At 44.2% G+C, this 25,560-nt stretch overlaps 1 protein-coding gene and 1 pseudogene across 1 annotated transcript; one reads left to right on the forward strand and one right to left on the reverse strand.

Moving 5' to 3' along the window:
• The first annotated feature begins 734 nt into the window (after positions 1-734).
• On the forward strand, positions 735-9,311 carry LOC136522685 (polyubiquitin-like; annotated as a pseudogene).
• A 12,006-nt stretch (positions 9,312-21,317) lies between these two features.
• LOC136524407 (BTB/POZ and MATH domain-containing protein 2-like) lies at positions 21,318-22,340 on the reverse strand. The gene has a single exon (XM_066517800.1). The coding sequence runs from the start codon at positions 22,338-22,340 to the stop codon at positions 21,318-21,320; it is 1,023 nt and encodes a 340-aa protein (XP_066373897.1).
• Positions 22,341-25,560: the final 3,220 nt, after the last annotated feature.

Here is a 25,560-nt window from a genome sequence, read left to right on the forward strand (position 1 = left end):
TGCTCACTCATGGGCCACGCGGGTTAAATTCGCTTTTCAATTTATAGAAGATAGAAATAGCTTTGTATTTTACATCCTAAGTTTAACTTTGGCAATTAATACAATTCATATAAGTAGCCAAAAATTATAAAATAAATTATGTTGAGTTCCTAAAAATGTGGTCTACCTGCTAGTATGGTTAGTTGATACATGTCTGTGCTGATGCTAAGGTCTATTAAATCATTGAAAGTGTTAATGTTATTTAGATTAATAATTGTAGGAATTTTTGTGGCAAATTGGTAATAGCTTTGATCGTGAAATTTTTATAGTAGGTTCATTGTATTATTAGTTGCTCACTGTAATTTTGTACCCTTAGAATAGGTTGATAAATAGGGTAGCTAGTACTCCTTGTTTTATCATATATATAGTAAATCGATATTATGAATAAGGATGCCATTAGTTGCTAAGATAATACATGCAATGTTTCATACCTGTTTAGTGGTAATAATAGGTAACTTAGTGTCTTGATTGGTAGAGCTAGCTTAGTAGCTTGATAGATGTATTCTTATTTTAAGAGTTGTTGTTGCCGTATTACTAAGTGTTGCATCATCATTTCATGCATGTAGATAACGAGTTGGTAGAGTTTGTGAATGCGGGCGAGCAGGAGTACGAGGAGATCATTGAGGAGTATGAGGAGGAGATTCTCGTCCAGGAGGGTGCCTCGGAGCCATTAGTTGCTGACTTTGCTAACACCCCGCCTGCCCAAGGCAAGCCCCGATGCATAACCCTTATTTTGAATGATCACTGGATATATATGGATGTTATATGCATTTATGTTACAAGCATTTTATAGAAACTACATGCATAGATATACCTACCTGTGGGTCCTACTAGCATAGGTCGAGTAGCTGCTATGCTTAGGATTTTCGGTAGTGTGAGTAACCTGCTGTTACTCACAATAGGTGATTATTATGATCACTCATGATAAAATGGTGGAAGGAAAATAGAGACCGGGCAGGGACATGGTTTGGGTATCGATGAGTGTAAGAGGTTGTGTCCTGAGGTCAATGGGGCATAGCTTGGTTACATTGTTTCCCTGTCTGTGTCGGTTAAGGACCGACCGTTGCATTGGGTTATAGGCAAGTCACAGACTTATTATTTCGAACACATACTTGTATATGGGCACAGTGATGGCTTGTTGCTCTCTTGTCGTGGGTTCCGGCTCTTTCCAGACTGACTGGTTGGAGGTGGGGATGGTGGTGGTCTAAGCACCGCACTGAGTCCGGGACTCAGGAGCGGGGGCTCAGAGTCCAAGTTTGGACGGGGACCTGGACCCTGTGATAGGAGAGTGGTGGGTTGGTCCTGCTTGTGCCAAGGGTAGGTACAAGCGGGGCGTGTGTTTCGGGGTATCCAGTTGGGCACATTGATTCATGAATTGCCAGACGATCCAGTATGGCTTGTCTGCAATTTAGCACCATAGTAAGAACTGAATGACGAAAGGTGGTGAAATGGAACTGTTTGCTCAACTCTTGCTTGAAAGTAGAACAGGTGCTTACATAGAATGGTTAGATAATGAACTAATCATGACTGCTAATAATACGCATACATAAAGATTCACTATTAGTATTGCTTTCCGCAAAAAGGAAAACCAGCAAACCATAAAGCTTATCATATCCCTTGGAGTCGGGAAATTATTCCCACTAGTCGGATAAGTCTTGCGAGTACATTGTGTACTTAGGGTTTATTTACCCCTGTTGCAGGTGTAGCTTGAGGAGTAGCCGTTATGTGAAGGATTCTTCTGGTGGGCACAGACGGATCCTTGTATATTATCGATAGATGTTTATTTTTATTCCACTGTTTAATTTCCGCACTCTGAACTTGGTATGTAATAATGTCTTTCTAAGAAATCTGGTTGTATGAAATAGACTAAGTAATGTAAACTCGTTCTCATTATTGGATCTAGGTGAAAATGTGGATTATTCGAGTTCTCCCATGGGGTGTGCTCGACGAAATCCGCCCGATGTAGCTTGCTCTCGGGGTGCTTAGTGTCTGGTGGAAGACGAGCGCCTCCAAAGGTGTGTTATTTTAGGTGGTTCTGCCATAGAGTGCCTCCTAAAGAAGGTGATGCACAAGAAGATGAGGATGTGCCTGAATGGGAACTTCGAAAGAAGCATCCAATCACCATAAGGCTAATTTATGTTCCGATGAAAGACGTCTCATCGGTGCACAAGTGGTATGCCCATGACCAGTTAAAGTCTGAGAACCAAGTTAAAAAAGTCCCAACATGGGCTTCTAAGGAGGCCATCACTAGCAAAGTCCACCAAACAACAAAGAAGTATCCAAATGTTGATGCCATCAAGTGGTCAAAGGATTGCCCGAAAACATATAAAAGAGGCGAGCCCTTCCTACCAAACCAGGACATCCAGCGCCTACCACTTGGAATGACAAGGTTACATGATTGGTACTTGCGTGTTCTCCTAACGAGCATAGACCTCGTACAAGCATGCTTCCCCATCGGGACATTTGGAAGCCCAGCCGAGAAAATTATCTTTGACTTCAATGACATGCAGACATGCTTTCACCTCGGAGCAATGGAAATGAATATAATTCGCACATGGTGCATGTACGTCCTTGCCCTCCCGATATGATACAAATGTAATCTTTGGATTTTGTTCTAACTAACCCACGTCGTGATTTGTAGAATGCAAGTGCATATTGTAAAACAAATGCCAAGTGTGAAAGCTGGGTATATAGACCCTCAAGCTATAGCACAAACAAATTTTAATTACCCTAGATAGTGGAAACTGGATGCCAAAGTGCTAGCTGCTTGAAAGACCCTTCGGGAGAAAGAGGACATCCATGCGAAGAAACTAAGGCAAGAGTCCCTTACGGTTTCAGCATACATTGCCCTAGCTTTTAAAAATCTCCAACAACACTCTACTATATGGCTACCATACAACTTCGAGTAAGTTCAACTCTATACTTACAGCTTTGTTCAATATATTTTATTCGATGCAAAAGAGCTTATCTAGTTCTATGATTAAATTCATGCAGCAACCACTGGATTTGTATAAGCGTCGATGTCAGGAGGAGCATGGCATGGGTCTTTGATTTAATAGATAGGGACCCGGTGACATACAAAGACTTCATATCGATTCTCAAGACGTATACATATCGACAATCCTCATTAGCTTATATGTTTATATACATACTTGTAACGTTAACTTTTGGATACTAACAAGTTGCATTTGCTAAAATAATTTGAACAGGGCATTCGGGTTCTATGTCAATGAACATCACAGAAGGCATGATCCAGTAAGAAAGGAAAAGCTGGCTATAAAAACACTATATGCGGTAAGTGTAACTTACTTTAGTACTCCATTACATGGCTGTCAAAAATATTACTTAATATTTCCATATGCAAAACACACAGTGCCCTAAGCAGAAGCCTAGAAGTGTACATTGTGGATACTATGTATGATCTATGATGAGTAACACCGGTGTCTACAGGAGACACCCCTTAAGGGTAAGTTTGAACCTCTTCACCCGTAGTATAAAAACTTCGCACATGATATAAAATACTAAACCAAAACTTGTTCTCTTGTAGTGGAAAGAAGAGAAAGAAATGAAAAGAGACCCATACAAGGATGCCCAACTCTTAGAGCTCGTCGGCGACCTTTGCAACTTCATATTGGACCAGATTGTACACGTCAAAGGCACCTACCATGACCGAGATTCTGACTTAGGTAGAAATTCTTAGTACCAACACCTTCGTGAGACTAAAAGGCTAGCTCTAGGCCGTTGATAACAATGTGTATGGAATTTAACATTGGTCTTACCTTGTGGAACGGTTTGGACTTGTGGAACGAATTAGACTTGTGAATTATGTCTATTTAATGATGGATTGTATATATTTTTGTGAATTGGACTTGTAATGGTAGTTTATATAATGCTCTTGTGCTTGTGGTCAGATTTGAATTATATATATATATATATATATATATATATATATATATATATATATATATATATGTGTGTGTGTGTGTGTGTAGATCGAATTTGAAATGTAAATTAAAAAAAAAATTTGTGGAAAATGTACTGTAGGGGCGGTTTTAGACTGAACCGCCCCTACAAACAGGTATTATAGGGGCAGCTGGTACTACAGCCGCACCTACAAATCAATTTGTAGGGGCGGCTGATAACACCAGCTACCTCTACAAATCGATTTCTAAGGGCGGTCTAGGAATCGCCCCTTCAAATACATGATTTATAGAGACGGTATAGTAGGGGCGGCTAGCCGAGCCGTCTCTACAAAGCCTCACTAGCCGTCCCTACTAATCCTATCTGTGGTAGTGTGAAACTGATTTGTTGTGAGAAAAAAACACTGCTGATAAGCCTTGGCTTTCTTTAAGGAGATAATAATCATAATGAGCATGGAGCATCTGGACATCTCGATGTGACCTAGCTTTTAATCAGCAAGTCCCTTAAGTGAGATCAGTGAAAGCTAAATCATTTAGCCGGCGGCCACGATGACAAGTAAAATGACAACAGCGGCGGCTGTAGAGAGATTTTTCATGAAGCCGCCATTGCTTGTTTTTTAGTGCATGTTGATACGTTGAAGAAGAAAGCGAGCAGACAAATTTGCTTGGATCATCGAGTTGAGTTTCGAGAAGTCAGGCTTTATATATAAATCACAAGTCCAAGAGGACAAATCTGCATTGCATTGGCTGCTCCAAAACAATGGATCCATTGAACTTACCAAGAATACAACAGAAACATATGCCTGCCCCCGAAGGAGGATTGGAGGGGAATACTTTGCTTTCTCCGAACATTCTTATTGTAAGTGGGATTCATCCACCGGCCGTTCTGGCCTGGTAGTGTGATATTTCATGCTAAAGTTTTGGACGAGCCAAAATTTCTCACGTCATCTCTAGCTCTCTATCTCTCTATATATATTACCAAACTTTTCACTCATCTGTCATCTGCTCGATCATTCTTCTTCAACGTACGAACTTCATTCCACAAAGAAGCAACCAAAAAATGGAGCTACATTCACGAAGAAATCTCTCTGCAGCCGCAGCCGCCGCCATCGTCCTCCTACTCGTCATCGTGACAGCGGGTACATGCACAAGCTATGTAACGTCGCATGACGCGATGTCTTTTGATTATTCCTCTGGCTAATTAACGATGTTCTTGCGTGGACGTCAGAGATGGCCTCTGTTGGGGCAGCAAATACTTGCAGGCACCTGAGCGGCAGCTTTCGAGGGTGGTGCTTGGACGAAAACAGCTGCACAGATGTTTGCATAGACGAAAAGCCACGACAACATTCAGGGCACGTGCGCCGACATTCCCCCTCGTTGCTACTGCATTACCAATTGCTCGCCCTGAGATTGTTGCTGTCATGCTTATCCCTGCTCGGCGTCGTGTAATAACTACTTATAATGTATTTGGTGGTACTCACCGGTTACTTGTGTTATGACAAATAAAATCGTTTGGAAGTGTGGATCGATAAACAAACATGTTGTTTATTTGCAACAGAGCAAGTTGTAACATCCCGGAATGTGTCTGATTGCAAAAATGTGGATTTCAAAAAATTTCGTGTGTTTGTTGCTTTGCAGTGAAAACATTTAAGATTATCTTCCCGTGATCTCTCCTAAAATTCCTAGTAATAAAATTTGTGCATTTATTTGCGAGAGAAGGATATGGATATTCACGGAAAAGAAGAATCCAAATGATTCGAGGATCTCCCTCATGGAATGCGATACCTTAGGAAGGAAAACAGCTAACACCTAAGGTACACACGAGGCTAACCAAGAGTATCAAGATGATACGAACTCGAAGCCTATCAGTTTGGAGTACATGGAAATAAGAAAGAAGTGTACCCATGTGATGTGGAATAATCGAAGAGAGGACATACAAGCTAGGAACCACCAAGGAGGACAAGATGAACAAGTCAAATGACCAAGAGTATCTGCAGGATACAATGGGTTTCGAGCCACAACTCAGGATCAACCAAAATTGGATTAAGGAGAGATATGACATTATGGAAAAGTAATTTCAACTATGTTGGAAGCATCGACAAGCAATCGGACAAATGTAAGAAGCAGAAGAACTCTGTCAACCCAGTGCAGCTTTAATCTCGAGGACGAGATTCTTCTGAGGAGGGGGGAGTCTGTAACATCCCGGAATAATGTTTCTGATTGCAAAAATGTGGATTTCAAAAAAATTCGTGTGTTGTTGCTTTGCAGTGAAAACATTAAAGATTATCGTCCCGTGATCTCACCTAGAATTCCTAGTAATAAAATTTTAGTGCATTTATTTTCATAATAAGGACAAATCTATGTTAGACTGATTTAGAGTTCTTTTGGTTTTGGTTGGTTGCTTGAGTCTGATTTACATTTGAAATCTAAATTCGAATGTGAATCTGAAGCTAACTGTAACCTGACCCGAGCTAAAAGCCTGATAACTATCCAGCTAGCTCTTGATCTCTAACCCAGCCCAAGCCTCTCTGTCTCTAATGCTTTTTCTTTCGTCTCCCGTGAAGCCCAGCTCGGCCTTGACCAATCGAATCAACCCAAACCCTTTGCCTGCTGGCGCTCACGCCCGCGGCTCCGTGGGCTGTATGGGCCGGCGCGGCCGTGGCCAGCACCGTGCTCAAGTGCCTCTCCCCTCCCGTGGCCGTGAACTACTAGCGCACGTGTCGGGGGCACGGGGCGCTCTTGATGAATAAGACGTGCTTTGGCATTTATTACCAGTAATGTGTGGAATGCAAGTGGGGGGTATGTACCTGCAGAATCCAAATTGGTACTTGGATGATATACATATACAGATACGGAAGATCAATAGTTCAATAGTGATATTTTGTTTTTGTATAACAAAATTAATACTGCCAGCTGCTTCCTTTTTGCAAAGATACCTGTAACAGTGAGTGTTTGAGCTGCTACACTAATATGGGCCGTCGTAGCCCAAGCGGGGGGCCTGGAAAGCCCATCACGCAACTGGTTCCGTTCGATAGGCTGCGGCCGGCGCGAGAGGGCAGGCGGACCATGGACACCTCGACGGGCCGATGGACTCTCGCTCACGTGTGATTCCATATTTTTCACATAAAAAAACTTGTGATTCCATATTTCCATTGCCGTGACCGTGAGCCGTGACGTCACCGGGACCCCACCAGTTGGGCACGGCAACCCTCCGTTCCCTCACTATAAAGTCCACCTCCGGCCTCCCGATTTCACCAACCCGATCTCCCTCAATCCCAATCGCGAAGTCACACCGCACCGCCGCCGCCGCGAAAGCGAACTAAGCAAGGCTCTACCGATCTTCTCGTCAAGGTATGCCCCCCCCCCCCCCCCCCCCCCCCCCGATTAATCCCCCTAATCTCTCGGTCTAGGATGGGGACGTGTATGTATGGGCAAATCTCTATTGTGCCTTCCGTACGAAGATCCTTATAAATTGCTCGCATGGCCTGCGATGTTCGATCGTTACTTTTAGTTAATTCATTCATGCTGAGTTCGTTTTTTGGCTTATTGCCGTGCTTATAGGCCGTGGTGTTTCTGTTCTGGAACGATATTTTGTAGATATCATAGAGTTAGGGTTCCATTCAAAAGATTTATTAGTGTATTATATCAAAATTAAGAGGGATCATTCCTATCATGATGCCTCGAATGCCTCGAACGTAATCCTGCAGATACCATAGAATTATGTTTCAATTCAATAGATTAATTGGTGTATCATCTAAAGTATGGCTACATCCTTACTATAGTGTTACCTCAGAAGTCAGAAAGATGTCCTGTATAAGTCAATCAGGTTTCAGTTCGATAGATTAATTAGTGTGTTATCAATCTCAAAGTCAAGAAATTCAAAGTTCAAACCATGCCTGCCATAGTGTCCTGCTGCCCCTAACACAATCCTGTTGGTATGGTTTGGTTTAATTTCAATCTGTTGATTAGCTTATGCTCAAAATTAAGATGGTTTTTGCTTAAAAAAATTTAAGATCTTTATTACTTCAAAGAAATCAAGACGAATCTTGCCTTGAATCTTCCCTGCCAATTTTACCTTAGATCAATCCATTTCTGATCACCTTAATCAGAAGGATATGTATAAGTTTTGGAAGTACTGCTAAACTTATTTCTTGTCGATACACTTGCCACTTTTTATGATTATAAATGTTCAATCCCGTCTCTATATTTTCTGCTTGTGTATGTTGAGTTGTCATCTAAATTTGAAATGTAACTAGCACATTGGCAGTTGGTATGCATGAGGTGTTGTTTGTTCTAATTCTCATGGTTCATATATATAAACTATATGTTTGTGTTTTTTGTTTGTTGGTACCTCTGTTTCATAGTTGAGATTTGAATCATTCTTTTCTAAGCACTAGGTTTTCCTGTGCCTATCTCTTTATGGTAGCTTACCGTGATATTTGTCTCTGCAGATGCACGTCTTTGTGAAGACCCTCACTGGCAAGACCATCACCCTCGAGGTTGAGTCCTCGGACACAATTGACAATGTCAAGGCAAAGATCCAGGACAAGGAGGGAATCCCGCCGGATCAGCAGCACCTGATCTTTGCAGGCAAGCAGCTCAAGGATGGGCGGACACTCGCTGACTATAACATCCAGAAGGAGTCCACCCTCCACCTTGTGCTCAGGCTCAGGGGTGGGATGCAGATCTTTGTGAAGACCCTAACTGGAAAGACCATCACACTGGAGGTCGAGTTCTCAGACACGATTGACAACGTGAAGGCCAAGATTCAAGAAAAGGAGGGCATTCCCCCAGACCAGCAGCGCCTTATCTTTGCCGGGAAGCAGCTCGAGGATGGCCGCACCTTGCCTGACTACAACATTCAGAAAGAGTCCACCCTTCACCTTGTGCTCAGGCTAAGGGGAGGCATGCAGATCTTTGTCAAGACTCTGACTGGGAAGACCATCACACTTGAAGTTGAGTCTTCTGATACGATCGATAACGTAAAGGCAAAAATTCAAGACAAGGAGGGCATCCCACCAGACCAGTAGCAAGCAACTTGAGGATGGCCGCACTCTTGCTGACTACATCATTTAGAAGGAGTCCACCCTCCACTTGGTGCTCCACCTCCGTGGTGGTATGCAGATTTTTGTGAAGACACTGACTGGCAAGACCATCACCCTAGAGGTCGAGTCTTCTGACACGATCAACAATGTGAAGGCAAAGATCCAGGATAAGGAGGGTATCCCGCCGGACCAGCAGCGCCTGATATTTGCTGGTAAGCAGCTTGAGGACGGCCGCACCCTTGCGGACTACAACATCCAGAAGGAGTCTATGCTCCACCTGGTTCTGTGCCTCCGTGGTGGGCACTAAGGGTCTGGGCGGGTTGGGGTACTGAGTTCAGTTTGTCGTGTCCAATGTGAGGTCGAATCACTTGTGTTCAAGTTTCTGCTATGATCGAGTCCAATAGCATTCCAGAAAACATATGCTGCCTTGCTGTGTAGCAGCTTCATTGCTGTAATGAATAAGTAAACATGGTTTTATTTTGGTGTACGTAATTTGTTTCTGTCATTTTGTGTTTTAGGCCTGGTGCAAGCGGTAGAGTGTTACCGCCTGTGATCGGAAAGTCCCGGGTTCGAGTCGCGGTCTCCTCGCATTGTACAGGCGAGGGTAAGGCTTGCCACTAACACCCTTCTCCAGACCCCGTCCAGAGCGGGAGCTCTTTGCACTGGGTACTCCTTTTTATATCTGATCTGCTGATCTAACCGTGTTCATGGATTATGTGTGTGTATATGCTGAGTGACAAAGGTTATCTGTCATACGACAGGTAACACCAGAAGTATGACCTTCAGGAAGTCTGAAATGGACACAAGAGTTCCACTTAGATGAATACTCTGTTTGAAATTAGTACCAATGCACAGCCATGTTTATGTAATATATTGGTTGATGAGTAAGCCAGCAGATTGTTTGAGAAACTATGGACGCACATCTGTATCTGAATCTCAGTGCAACTATATACATGTAAAGAAAAAAGTCTCCTTCAATGAGTAGTATAATTAGGCTGATTTCCTGTATTCGCTCTATGTTTCTGAACTTAATATGTTATATGATTGTCTAAATTTTAGTCCTCACGTCCTACACAGGAACAATTCCAGCTTCTCAAGATTATAGAGATTAGTGAACCATTCCAACTAAAATTTATTCCATGCCCTCATTCCTAAACAACCGAACAAGCCCTTATGGGTTTTCCTTTTCGATATTGATACTGTGTGGGCATCCGTCCCGTCTGGACAGACAGACCCACACAGGAACGACTCGAGCGGCCGTGACCCCCCGCTCCCATCCAATCCGTGACCCCCAGCGGACAGGAACGGACGCACCCACTCGCTCTCCCCCGCTCTCTCGCACGCACACGTTCTCCTCCTGCTCCCCCATAGGCATTCGCTCCCGCTCGCCCGAGCCGCTCTCCGGCCGCGCCACAGGATGGGATGCCGCACCCGCGTGCGAGCTCGCTCCACCCACCGGAGACGAGGACGACGGCGGCGGCGGCTCCAACAAGGTAGGTCGTTCCTCCTCTAGATTTGAGCCCTCCTCCTCCTCCTCCTTTAGATCTGAGCTCTCCTCCTCCTCCTCTGGATCTAAGGGACGCGACGGTGGCTAGGGTTCCGGCGAGCTCTATTGCAGTAGCCTTGTGTTTGCTGTTGCAACAAGTAATATTTCTTTGTTGCATTAGTCTCTTTTTTCTGATGTTGCATCTCGCATTTGCGCTTTGTTTCTGTTGTTGCAGTAGCCTTGTTTTGCTGTTGCAACAAGTAATATTTTTTTGTTGCATTAGTCTCTTTTTTTCTGATGTTGTATCTCGCATTGCGCTTTGTTTCTGTTGCTGCAGTAGCCTTGTTTTGTTGTTGGCAATAAGTAATTTTTCTTTGTTGCATTAGTCTTTTTTTTTCTAATGTTGCTTTCTCGCATTGTGCTCTGTTCTGTTTGTTGCAGTAGCCTTGTTATAGTGTTGCAACAAGTAATATTTCTTTGTTGCATTAGTTTCTTTTTTCTGATCTTGCATCTCGCATTGCAGTAGCTTTGTTCTGGTGTTGCAGTAGACTTGTTTCGATGTTGCAAACAAGTAATACTTCTTATGGGAGCACGGTGAGGATGCGACACACCTCGTGGGGCACGCTGGGGGTATGGGCGGCACGACGGGATGGTGGGGGGATGGGCGGCGCGGCGGGATGGTGGGATGGCAGCGCGGCAGGAGGTCGGGCCGCGCGCGAGCGTGGGACGGGGCGCTGCGACTGGCGAGTGACGCCCGAGTCAGACGGACCCGAGGCCTAGGTGCTCCGTTGTTTTGGTTGGGATCGAAACGAGTCGTATTGTTCCATGCGGGGGGCGGGCGTGGTTTCGTGCTGGGGGGACACTCGGACGGACCCGAGGTGCGTCCGGACGCGCTCCTGAAGCCGCAGCATCTATACAATTCAACAACGTTCTCGAGTAGTACTTGAATCTTACACGCCTATCGTCAGCATTATGATTTTTCCTTTACTAGTAGTTGTTGAGCTGTATAATTTTTTTTTTCTCTTGGACGACTGACCGACTCTGCTTGTGTGTGCTACTACTACCAGCTTGTGCTGGGTGTGGTGATAAGTAACTTTCTTTCTTTGTCACCGCGAACTAGTCCGTTCTTGATGACGACGATGTCTCACCATCCCTGCTAGCAACAGATATTCATTAGCGCCGTTTCAGATCCATATGTTCCTGGACATCATGTGTTCTGTTTTTCTAGAAGACTAGAACCTATATAGTCCTCAAGTTCTGCCCATAATGTAATGATATAGTCAGTTATCATATTTCAACATGATCCTTGCAAAATTATGTAGTTTTTGCTTGTGCCAACACCTCTGCTATTCCCTGCTTCTTGGAAGCTTGTTGTTATCTTGTTTCAGATATTAAGATGGGCGATTTCGAAATGACTTGGAGGGATGAGCTTTCTCAGATCCATACTCCCGTCCCGACGCGCTCCCGCCAAAAAAAGAAAAAAAAGAAACTGCCCGCTCGTTCCACTCCCGCGCCGCCTCCATCCCACTCATCCCCCGGGGCATCTCTGCCCGCCACCAGTCGTTGCGCCTGCTATCGTCCCCTTCTTCCTGTCCCTCGCCCGGCCAGAGCTCCCCGCCAGCACCTTCTTCCTGTCCCTGCCCGACCAGAGCTCACCGACAGCTACCTACGCCTGCGGCCGGCCCCTACCTCCCGGCCTATCCCCGTCTTCTTCTCCTCCCACCTGCGACGGCGGTAGCCCGCATCCCGACCAACGCTCGCCGGTGGCCTTTCCCCGCCACCCCCTCCACTCGCCTCCAGAAGGGGCCGTGACGGCGCTGCCCTTCGCCTGCCCATCCCCCGCTTGTGCTACGTCGTACGGAAGAAGAAGGGTGAAAAACGCATGTTGCAAGCCTATGTTTCTAGTGTTTCAGATGTTTCATAGACATGTTAGAAATGTTTTATCAGGATGTTGCAAAAGTAGATCAGGGTATTGTATATGTTGCAATGGTTGTATACGTATGTTGCAAGCTTCTGCTCCCAATGTTCTGTTTTTTCAGACGTATGTTGCAAGAGTGTTATTTTGTATGTTGCATATGTTTCGTACATATGTTGCAAGCGTTTTATCTGGATGCTGGGTTTGTTTTACAATGGTTTTGAGGTGAGTGTTTCAGATGCATGTTTCATGTGTTTCATCTGTCTTGAGATGTATGTTGCAAGTGTTGCATCTTGATGTTTCAAAAGTAGATCGGGTGTTGCTTCTCGCTCCCTCCTCGCCTTCGGCTGCCTCGCCTCGGTGTCTCCACCTTCTCTCGGCGTCGGCTGGGCATCCTAACCAAAGGCGCAGGCGGGTGCCGCCCCGTGGGATGTTGGCACGATGGGGACGGGCCACCACGAGTACACGCGGGCGCGCACTCCATCTGTACCGTTATGCGGGGGAGGGATAGGTGCGCTTGTTTCTTCTGTTTTACGCTGAGATCGGATGGCTCCTGTTCCTCGAATCGGATGGCCCCGAGCTGCGTCCAAATGCGTCCTCGGGCCAGATGTCCGGGAGTTAGTCGTCCCGTTGTCAGATAACTGAAGCCCAAGTATTAGTGAACTTTCAAGACTCGCTGAACCCAAAACCTGAAGGTATAAAGTTGCAGTTTTGAGGTTGTTTTTTAGCTCTTCACTGAGTTTTTTTTGTGCACTCCTGCACACAATGTTCTATTTTCAAAGGAAATTATATCTTGTGACGTGCCTATATTGGCTACCAAAGGGGCCTCACCATCAATATTTGCAATATACAAAAATAACATGATGATTACTCAATAACAAATTCTGAAGTCGTATTATGGATGACTAAATGAAAAATAACTGCACTTGACATTATTAGAAAATAAAAACATCATTTTCTCGCACCCGTTGTCTGAAGAATCCCGCCACTCAAGGGATACGAGTGAAAGAAAAAACAGAGGAGAGGTCATCGCACATGCTTTTTCGTATTGGGGATACAGAACTACACATACATATAACAACAAGAACTATAATACTTGGAGTGAGGTCTCGATCTCCGGCTTAATACATTCCTCAGAAGCTCACTTCTTTGTAAGCAAACGTAGTTGAATTGGTTGATCAGTCATCACCAGGCCAACAAGCCCACTTCTTAAATTTGCAAGCAAACGTATTACGATAGATTTCTGCCAGCAAATTCCTCAGAAGCACATGGCCAACTCTTCTTATAACTATTGTTATACGGGAACTCTGCATAAGGCAAACTCTTGTCCCAACTTGTACCGTAGTGCAATACACAAGCTCTCAACATGTCCTCTAATATCTGATTAATCCTCTCAGCTTGTTCATCTGTCTGAGGATGATATGCTGTACTAAAATTCAACTTTCTTCCCAACAAATTATGTACTTGCTGCCAAAATTGATATGTAAATTGAGTACCTCGATCAGACACAATTTTCTTGGGAACTCATTGTAGACATGCTATTCTTTCCATATATAATGTAGTCAATTGGGGTCTAGTATAGGTAGTCTTGACTGGTAAGAAATGAGTCACTTTAGTTAACTGATCCACTATCACCTATATTGAATCGTAGTCTCTCAGAGTACGTGGTAACCCAACAATAAAATCCATACCAACTTCTTCCTACTTCCACTCAGGTATCTTCATTGGCTGTAATAATCCTGCAGGTCTTTGATGTTTAGCTTTAACTCTCTGACATCTATCACATAAAGCAACATATTCAGCAACATCTCTTTTTAGCCTGTACCACCGATACTTCTCCTTCAAATCCAAGTACATCGTGGTACTCCCGGGATGAATAGAGTAAGCAGACTCATGTGCCTCACGAAAAATTGCATCTCGTATAGCCTTATTCTTAGGCACACATATTCTTTTCCCAAACCACAGAGTTCCATTATCATCCATACGGAATCCTAGTGCCTTACCAATCACTATGTTTTCCGCTATTTCTTTCAAATTTGCATCGTGTAACTGGCCCTTATGTATTTCTTGCTCCAGTTTAGGCTCCAACACCAACTCCACTACATTAGTGACAAAGCCCAAATTTAGTCTCTCAAATTCAACACACAACTCACTTGACATAGGTGCCACTTGCACCTCATTGGCATAACTCTTCCTGCTAAGAGCATCAGCAACAATATTCGCCTTTCCGGGATGATAGTGTACCTCTAGATCATAATCTTTAATCAACCCCAACCATCGACGTTGTCTCATATTCAAATCTGTCTGAATGAAAATGTACTTTAGACTCTTGTGATCAGTATAAATATCACTCTTATGTTCGATAAGATAGTGTCTCCATATTTTCAAAGCATGAACCACTGCTGCTAACTCCAAATCATGAGTAGGATAGTTTAGCTCATGCTTTCTCAACTGTCAGGATGCATAGGCCACTACTCTTCCTTCTTGCATAAGAACACATCCGAGACCTTGATGAGATGCATCACAATAGATCAAAAAGCTCTTGCCCAAATCTGGCAAAACCAACACTAGGGCGGTAGTCAACCTCTTCTTCAATTCTTCAAAGTTAGCCTGGCACTTCTCGGACCACACAAACTTAGCATTTTTATCCAACAGGGCTGTCATAGGCTTGGCAAGTTTAGAAAAACCTTCTATGAACCTTCTAAAGTATCCAGCGAATCCTAAGAAACTACGAATCTCTCCCACATTGGTTGGTGGTTTCCAATTCAACACATCTCTCACCTTGCTTGGATCTACCGCTATTTCACCATTAGAGACAACATGGCATACGAAAGAAACTTTCTTCAACCAAAACTCACACTTACTTCGCTTAGCACACAATTTGTGTTCCCTGAGCTTCTACAAGATCAACCTTAGATGTTCAGCATGCTCTTCTTCCATTTTATAGAATACCAATATATCATCGATAAATACCACCACAAACTTATCCAAAAATTCCATGAACACCTTGTTAAACAAGTACATAAAGTATGCAAGTGCATTGGTCAAACCAAAGGACATAACGGTATACTCATACAAGCCATACCTCATAGTAAAGGTTGTCTTGGGTATGTCAGTTGCACGAATCTTCAACTAATGATAACCAGAACGAAGATCAATCTTGGAGAAAACACAAGCACCTCTCAACTGATCAAACAAGTCATCAATTCTAGGCAATGGATACTTGTTCTTGATAGTAACCTCATTTAGTGACCGATAATCAACACACATTCTCTGGGTACCATTCTTCTTGCCTACAAATATAACTGGTGCAACCCAAGGTGACGAACTAGGACGAATGAAACCTTTCTCCTGCAACTCATTTATTTGTTTCTTAAGTTCTTCTAGTTCGTTAACCCCCATTCTATATGGACACTTAGCTATAGGTACAGTTCCAGGTAATAATTCAATAATAAACTCAATGTTACGGTCAGGTGGCATACCTAGCAAATCGTTGGGGAACACATCCGGAAACTCATCCACTATTGGGTCCTCCTTGTTGACGTAATCATCAAGCTGGTTCATTGTGGTTGTCGACTGCTTCTACACTACAACATCAACACTGATCCTATCCCCATTTGGTGTGGTCACAGCAACTACCTTCTCCTTACACTGAATCACTGCTTGTTGTTGCATCATCCAATCCATACCCAGAATCACATCAATGCCAGATGTTCTCAACACAATGGGGCTGAAAGCTCTAGTTTGGTTTTGGTGAATTGATGAAACCCTAAGTGCTAACCTAGTTTATCAAGTGATCATGAGATAGGTAGCACACTTCAAGTGGAGAAGCTAATGAAGATCATAACATGACAATAGTGATGACATGGCGATGATCAAGGGCTTAAACTTGAAAAGAAGAAAGAGAAAAACAAAATGCTCAAGGCAAAGGTATAATCCATAGGAGCTATTTTGTTTTGGTGATCAAGACACTTAGAGAGTGTGATCACATTTATAACTGGTGCTCCCCAAGGTGATGAACTAGGACGAATGAAACCTTTCTCCTGCAACTCCTTTATTTGTTTCTTAAGTTCTTCTAGTTCGTTAACCCCCATTCTATATGGACACTTAGCTATAGGTGCAGTTCTAGGTAATAATTCAATAATAAACTCAATGTTATGATCAGGTGGCATACCTGGCAAATCATCGGGGAACACATCCAGAAACTCATCCACTACTGGGTCCTCCTTATTGACGCGATCATCAAGCTGGTTCATTGTGGCTGTCGACTGCTTCTACACTACAACATCAACACAGATCATATCCCCATTCGGTGTGGTCACAGCAACTACCTTCTCCTTACACTGAATCACTGCTTGTTGTTGCATCATCCAATCCATACCCAGAATCACATCAATGCCAGATGTTCTCAACACAATAGGGCTCACTTTAAACTCTACCCCCTTAAGGATAGACTAGTTGGAAGACAACGATAAGAAGCTTGCATACTACCTCCTAGTTTGCTTACTAATATAGGATCTTTCATGGCACATAAGAGGATGCTATTATTTCTAACAAATGCTTGTGATATGAATGAATGCGAAGCTCCAGAATAAAAAAGAACAGTGGTAGGAGTTGAGTTGACATCGAATGTACTGAGCATGACTTTTGGTAAAGCAAGCATCATCTCAGTAGACACATGATTCACCTTTCCTATGTTGGGCGCTAGCTTCTGATAACTATTCTACCTCTGTGGGGTCTGCTGGTTTGGCTTCTCAGGACAATTATAAGACAGGTGTCCCTCTTTACCATAGCGGAAACACTTGTTGGGAGTGCTAGGGACACTAGTCTTCATGGGAGTCTTGTTAGGCGCTCCCTGTTGTGGTGTCTGCTGACCATTCTGCTACTGAGGACGTTGATTGCCATTCTGCTGCTGGTATGGTGGACGTTGCTGGTTCAGGTTGTGCTAAGGGTACTGGCCATGATTCCCCTGATTGGGTGGTCCTTGGTACCTCTGTTGGAAGCCTTGCTGAGGGTTGGTGCGCGGACGAGTATTACTTCTAGAGTCCTGACCCTGAAGCCTCCTCTTCTTGGCCTCCATCTCTTTGCGCTTATTGTCAATAACAATGGCGCGATTTATCAACGTTTGAAATTTGGGGTATGTATTGGACATAAGATGGAGTTGCAGACCGTCATACAGACCCTTGAGAAAATGGCATTGCTTATCCGCATCATCAGCCACCTCATTTGGAGCGTAACGTGACAACTGAGCAAGCTTGTCAAGATACTCAACTACGGACATAGATTCCTGTTTCAGAGCTTGGAATTCTTCCTGCTTGAGCTCTATCAATCCTTCAGGTATGTGGTAGGATTTGAAATTCTCTGTAAATTCCTGCCAGGTGATAGGAGGAGCATTAGCGGGACATCCATACTCGAATGACTCCCACCAATCTTGAGCTTCTCCTTGGAGTTATCCTGACGCGTACAACACCTTCTGCTGATCATCACACTATGCTATGTTGAGTTGCTTTTCTACTGCATGAAGCCAATCATCTGCTTCCAGTGGATCAATGGCATGAGAGAACACCGGGGGATGGCCCTTCAAGAATTCACCATGCTTGTCACGCGGTGCTCCACCAATCGGTTGATTCTGCTGATTTTGAACCAGAGCTTGCATAAGTTGTGTCTACACTTCCAGAAGTTGCTCAATTGTCGGTGGCGGTGGTGGTGGTGGATGTGGGGGAACACCACTATGACCTCGGCCTCTTCCTCTTCCAGACATCTAACATCCAACAGAAATATTCAAATTTAGAGATTTCCAAGTTATATGCACTTATAGAGATATAGAATACATTCTGAAAATTTTCTAGACGAGTTCCAACATCAGTAGCTCATTAAAACAGCCATATCTCGAGTTCCAGATATCCAAAAGAGATGTGCTTTACATGGTTGGAAACTTAAGAAATTATCTACGATTTTTATTCAGACCACCTTCCTAGATTCTGTCGTTAGGTTACTCAAAAATAGGACATAACCGAAACTGTTTCAGACTCCAGACTGCGCAGAACTTTAAACAACCATATCTCACAAACTAGATCATATGTAGGGGTGATTCCAGAGGAATTGGAAAGATACTTAAGTCTAGTTGTTTCCATAACATTTCATAATTTTTGGTCAAGTAGATTTAGATTGGCATTGAGATAAGGGCAGACTGCTTCGAAAAATAGATCCGAGAGAACAAGATGTACCAAACCCAACTATTTATTTATTGACTCAAACTTTAATATTCATAACTATGAAACTTGCGTACATGCCCACAAAGTTCCAGCACTCATTACAAAGATCCAACTCACACATAAACATAATAACAAATCAACTAGGCACACCAAAGTTCACACCACACTTCTAGACTCAACTTGACTGAACTCGACCTATTCTACTAACGTCTTATTACATAGAAAGGACTCCAACAACTATGGGCAAAATTTATGGGAAAACACCTCGTACATCCTTGACAGGTTGAGGCACACCCTTTGCTCATTTATAACTTGTCGGTATCTCTTAAGGGTCGCCTCCTGTGCCTTCAACTAATCTTCCGGCCATCGATTCTTGTCTACCGATTCGTAGGCATAGATCACCATCACTTGAGTAGTGGGATCCCTACCTTCAGGGTCCATTATTGCCCATCCCAAGTCAGGATGCTGGTGAGGGAGAAAGCGATATTGCTCCTCCTTCATATCATTAAAGCAACGACCACGGAGACCCAAGCAGGCTACAGCGGCTGCATCTTCTATGCTATCTTCCATGGTGACACAATGAGCGTGATGCGCATAGTTCGAGTCCAGCTGGTATACGTCCTTCTGTTCATCCCTGATGGAGATGCACACCCTGGTCTTCCAATAAGTGTCCTCCAGAGGGTGTGTATGCTCATTGCAGACGTACTCCACAGTTCCGTCCCAATCAGCGTAGTAAGTCTGAAGAATCCCCATAAGTCGGTGGTGCGAGACGCAAGATTCACACCCCGGCTTGTACTAGACCTTCGTAGTCCATCCCAGCGGAGGGATCGGCTCATCCTCTTGAGCGGCGTCTTCCTCCTCATCAGACAATAAGACGACCTCCACTTGTTCAGGTTCTTCTTCTTCAGGCTCTTCCTGGAATGGCTCAGGCGTAGGTACAGGTGTTGGCGAATCAACATCTTGTTCTTGGGGTTCCTGGTCCTCATGTGGCTTAGTAGCCTCCGGTGCTGATGTGAGCGGTCTTATTGGCACGAGACATCTACAGAATTAGATTTAGCTAGAGTAGATGCAAATAATTTTTATAACAGAGTGAGGCAAAAGAAGCATAAAACTTTAGCAAATAACAAGTGTGAGATGGAAATCATGAAATGAGTGAAGCAAAAGAAGCTAAAATGACCATTGTTAACTAGGCTTACGTCCTACAGTCAACACGGCTCTGATACCAATCTATTACACCCGATTTTAAAGATAAAATGGGATGCAAAATCTTATGTGCGCCCAGAGATCAGTCACACATATAAGCCGGCAAATTATGAATAGTATCATCATAAGTGTTTATTACATCACAAATAATAGAACATAGTCTTCACATATATGTAGCGGAAGTATTAAGTAAATTCTCTCGCTGAAGCCCTATATCACAGGGACGTCAACTGGTTGACCACAAGTCTAGTAATACTCAGGAAAGTCATCATTAACATAGCCATCTGTTACTCATCCGGGATTTTTATCCGAATAATGAAAATAAACAAGCGTAAGTATGTGTCGTACTCCACAAGTGTAACATGGGGTTCATGAGGCTCAAAAGGCTTGACACAAGTTTAACAGCATTCAGCTTTTAGATGTCACAATTTTAGCATAAGATTAGCAATAAGGTGTTTCAATCCCAAAGTACAACACATGATCAATGTAAACATGAGTAATGAATAGCATAAACAGATAATTCTTAGTGATCATCTATTCCATAAATGTTCCAAGGCCTCTCGTGACCGTGAGCTCGGCTGATATGCCAGTTTTACAGTCTGCAAAGGTTGTATACTTTCACTGTGAGTCGTGATTTACTCTTTCGCCCGAGGTCGCGAGCCCCGTGGGATGTCGGCGCGACGGGGACGGGCCGCCACGAGTACACGCGGGCTCGCACTCCTTCTGTTCTGTTATGCGGGGGAGGGATACGTGCGCTTGTTTCTTCTGTTTTATGCTGGGATCGGACAGCTCCTCGAATCGGATGGCCCTGAGCTACGTCCGGATGCGTCCTCGGGCCGGATGTCCGGACGTTAGTCGTCCCTTTGTCAGATAACTGTAGCCCGAGTATTAGTGAACTTTCAAGACTCGCTGAACGCAAAACCTGAAGGTATAAAGTTGCAGTTTTGAGGTTGTTTTTTTAGCTCTTCACTGAGTTTTTTTTGTGCACTCCTGCACACAATGTTCTATTTTCAAAGGAAATTATATCTTGTGACGCGCCTATATTGGCTACCAAAGGGGCCTCACCATCAATATTTCCAATATACAAAAATAACATGATGATTACTCAATAATAAATTCTGAAGTCTTATTATGGATGACTAAATGAAAAATAACTGCACATGACATTATTAGAAAATAAAAACATTATTTTATGGCACCCGTTGTCTGAAGAATCCCGCCACTCAAGGGATACGAGTGAAAGAAAAAAAACAGAGGAGAGGGCATCGCACATGCTTTTTCGTATTGGGGATACAGAACTACACATACATATAACAACAAGAACTGTAATACTTGGAGTGAGGTCTCGATCTCCAGCTTCATACATTCCTCAGAAGCTCACTTCTTTGTAAGCAAACGTAGTTGAATTGGTTGATCAGTCATCACCAGGCCAGCAAGCCCACTTCTTAAATTTGCAAGCAAACGTATTACGAGAGATTTCTGCCAGCAAATTCCTCAGAAGCACATGGCCAACTCATCTTGCATTGGGTCATCCTCATACGCCCACATCTCCTTCAAAAGCATTGGGCAATTTTTAGCCACAAGCTCGAGTATGTCATGGTCGGTCGCCATGACCGCCTCGAGTACAGGAGGATCTCCAAGAAACTCAATGCAGGCGTCCCTAAGCATATGGCAGTGGTGCTGTACAGCCAGTCCCAATGTCTTCGTGACAGTATTCACATTGATGTCACTGCTCAGTATCTCCTCGCAAATCAGCTTGAGCTCCTGCATGTCGAACCTGGCCGCGGCTACCAGCAAATGCTCAGCCATGATCGACTCTTCTTCTGGCCCCGTCGTCATCTCCGGCAACGAATCTGTGTACACAAAATGTAGCACGCTCTTGAACACCTGAGGCAGCATATCGTCGATGTGTATGCAGCAAGCCCCTGCTGCCAAGGTGCTCTCTCTTGCGAGCTCCGCCTCCAACACCCGCGACTTGGCAGCAAGAACACACCTGTGGACGCTGAACGCCTCGCCGCCGACTTGGAACGTGACGTCGGGATCCAACGAGAGACGCTGCTGCAAGTCGTACGCCCTTTCTACGGAGACGACGCACTCGATAGTGAGGCGGTCGTCGACGAGATACTCCGACGCCTCCAAAGACTCCTTGTGGATGAAAAGATCGCAGCCGTACCAGTCGAGTTTAGAGTACTCACATACGCCTGAGCAGGAGTGACCAGGCACGGGTTCCCCGGCACGATCGAGCAAAGTGAAACTAACTCGTGGCTTGACAGGTTCGTCGGTGACTGCTCTGCCGCCAGCTCCGGCAATGAAGATTGAGATGTAGTCTGCGCTGGAGGTGGAGCGGCCGTTGGGGTAGTAGTAGATGCACCAGGAGCAATCCCCAGCCTTGAAAGGGGGAAACTCGATCGGCTGCCCATTGCGGCACTGCTCCTTCATGAACCCGTAGTGATTTACCACGAGGCGGTAGCTCCTGGTCACCGGGCCAGGCGATGCAAAATCCAACGTCGTCGCCATGGCCGTGGCGGCGAGGGTTTTTGACGAGATTCGATTCGTTCGACGCAAACCACAGATGCGTGTCTGGGCTGGGCAGGTGGAGTTGTGGAGTTGCGGTCTCGCGGGGCGACTTTTGGCAAACCACGGATGGGGGCTTTTATGCAACGCGTCGGTTGGCTCGAATTACCTCTGAACGACCGTCATCGGAGTCGAATTCTTCTCGGAGTCGGCGGGGTTCTCAGAGCTGCGCATTGCTTCCCGCTCCTGAAGAGGCACACGGCACACCGCATCAGGGGCGGAGACAAGGCCAAGTCCGCTACTTCTTCCTGCCTCCTACGCCTAGCGAGTTCGGCCAGATTCACCACTCCGGATCCATTTTCTTTTCTTTTCTTTCTTCCGAACCGGAATGTACCCTTTTTCCATGAGAAGCGGGTTCTTTCTCAAAGAACGGCAAAAATCTTTGCCGAGATTTTTATTTGACGGAGAAATAAAAAAAAAAAACTCCGTCAAATTTTTAAGTGAAAAACCGTGCCCAGAAAGCATATAACCGGTAGAGTGCGTCACTCCTCCCACACAACTATAGAACAACTAACAACTCCATGCCATTACTTACTCAACCTTGAGCCAACGTGATCAAAAATTAAAACAACCCAACTGGCAACTCAACTCTACTGATATCTAGCTAACAACTAAAGCAACTCAGAACATCTCAACCCAAAACCAATTGGCAAACCAACTTACTCAGACAAACTATCACACCCGATTTTAATGATAAAATGGGATGCAAAATCTTATGTGCGCCTAGAGATCAGTCACACACATAAGCCGACAAATTATGAAAAGTATCATCACAAGTGTTTATTACATCACGAATAATAGAACATAGTATTCACATATATGTAGCGGAAGTATTAAGTAAATTCTCTCGCAGAATCTCCATATCACAGGGACATCAACTGGTTGACCACAAGTCTAGTAATTCTCAGGAAAGTCATCATTACCATAGCCATTTGTTACCCATCTGGAATTTTTATCCAAATAATAAAAATAAACAAGCGTAAGTACGTGTCATACTCAACAAGTGTAATATGGGGTTTATGAGGCTCAAAAGGCTTGACACAGGTTTAACAGCATTCAACTTTTAGTTGTCACAATTTTAGTATAAGAGTAGCAACAAGGTGTTTCAATCCCAAAGTAAAACACATGATCAATGTAAACATCAGTAATAAATAGCATAAACAAATAATTCTTAGTGATCATCTATTCCATAAATGTTCCTAGGCCACTTTTGACCGTGAGTTCGGCTGATATACCAGTTTTACACTCTGCAGAGGTTGTACACTTTCACCGTGAGTCATGATTTATCCTTTCGCCCGAGGTCGCGAGCCTCTTAACCCACTACCAAGGAAGGTTGGCAGGGTTCACTATGAAGCCTTTCAGAGGTTCATCTAACAAGTTAGGGCCATTAGATTCACTCGGCAAACAGATGTAGAGCCCCCTTCCCGATGACACATTGACGCGCAGCCTATACTCATGGGGACAGAGGCCGCACTATACTCGATTCATCAAGCCATTCTTATGCTAATGATGGTAACCACTAATAAGTTAGAAAATATCCTCATATTGAGCTAAAGCCAGAGCCATATATCCCTCACAGCTGTACTGTAAGTCCCGAATGATCACTTACAGATAAGTCCTTAGGGAGAGGAATCTAGAGCACTATAAAAACAACCCAATACTCTAGCCCCCTGGTTCTATGTTGCTAAAAATCATGTTTTAATGTTTATTGCATATACCATTAGTCAAGTTACAAGATCATGGTTTAATTGAGCACCAGTGAAGCTACCCAATGTAAATCCCATAGGAGACAAGGTATAAGTTCAATTCAAGGGAATCAGTATCAAAGTGATACATGCAACATGAATTAAAGGTATTAAGGTGAATAAGAAACAAGGATAATCCCATGCTATACTTGCCTTGAACAAAATGCTCCTATTGATCCTACTCATCAAAGTAATACTCTTGGTCTCCCACGAATTACTCACCGTCTATACTCGATAATTACAGCAACAGATAAGCATCCAGAAACATTCATGCATAGCAAAAAAGCTATAGATTAGAACACTACACCAATCAGCATAAAATCAAGATGAAAAGTTTATAAAATGAATCTACGTCTCACTACGAACATACAGATGCGAAGATCACAAAAATCGGAGCTAAAACGAAGAAGTTATGAATTAAACAAGATTTTCTTTAGTAAAATAATAGATTAAATCTAACTTCAAATTTTAAAAGTTGAAAACATACTTAACAGTAGTATGAACATGTAGATTATGGAATTCCAAACCTAACACGAGTTGAATGGATCAAATCGGAGTTAAAACAGAGATTTTATGGCCTTTAGAAGATAGTGGCAATCTTGTAAATAGAGGAAACTTGATTTTCGAATTAAAATAAATAAAACCTGATTTTTAAATCTGGCCGAGGACTGCGGGCATTATTAAAAGAAAAGACAGGGGTCCTTTTAAAAGAAACCAGGGACGATAGGTTGAGATCTAAATAGCTATAAGGGCCTTTTTTGCAAATTTCACAGCGAAGGGGTATCAGCTGATCTCCACCGTTGGATTAGATTTGAGCGGCCAAGATTGGTTCGGGAGGGGGAAGTGACGACGCCAGCTAGCCGACAACGAGGTCCGACGGCGGCGCCATGGCCGGAAGCGGGCGGAGCTCATGGAAGACGACCTACGGATCATCATTGAATGAAGGAAGAGCACGGGGAGAGAGAGGAGATTACGGCGGACTCACCGAAAGACTTTTCACGAACGTAGGCGGGACAGTGGCGACGTGCGGCTTGGTGAAGTGGATGGCGTTGGCAGTGGCACTAGGGTTAGTGAGTCTCAGCGCGATGCGATGGCAGCTACGGCTCTGTAGCTCGAGATAGGCGCGGAATGAGGTGGGCATCTAATTTTTATGAGACAGTTAGGCGAAGCATAGATTGCGGGGACTCGCCAACGGCGGAGGCGGTGTCTGGCTCGGACACGTTATAGAGGAAGGGGAAGATCCTAACAGGCAGGCCTAGGCTGTCAGAGAGGGTGAAGAAGCACGCGGGCGCGTTGCCTGTCGAGCTGGGCTACGGGCGAAGCTAGGCCAATGCCCGAGTGAGAGAAGAGGAAAATGGGCCACGCTAAAAAAAATGGACGATGCGGGCAGCCCAAGAGCGAGAGTGAGGCGACCGGGC

The sequence above is a fragment of the Miscanthus floridulus genome, chromosome 18 (genome assembly GCF_019320115.1).
Source record: "Miscanthus floridulus cultivar M001 chromosome 18, ASM1932011v1, whole genome shotgun sequence".
NCBI lineage: Eukaryota > Viridiplantae > Streptophyta > Magnoliopsida > Poales > Poaceae > Miscanthus > Miscanthus floridulus.

What these genes read in the sequence shown, in the direction of transcription:
- LOC136524407 (XM_066517800.1), bottom strand. Translation starts at nt 22,340, where the DNA reads ATGGCGACGACGTTGGATTTTGCATCGCCTGGCCCGGTGACCAGGAGC.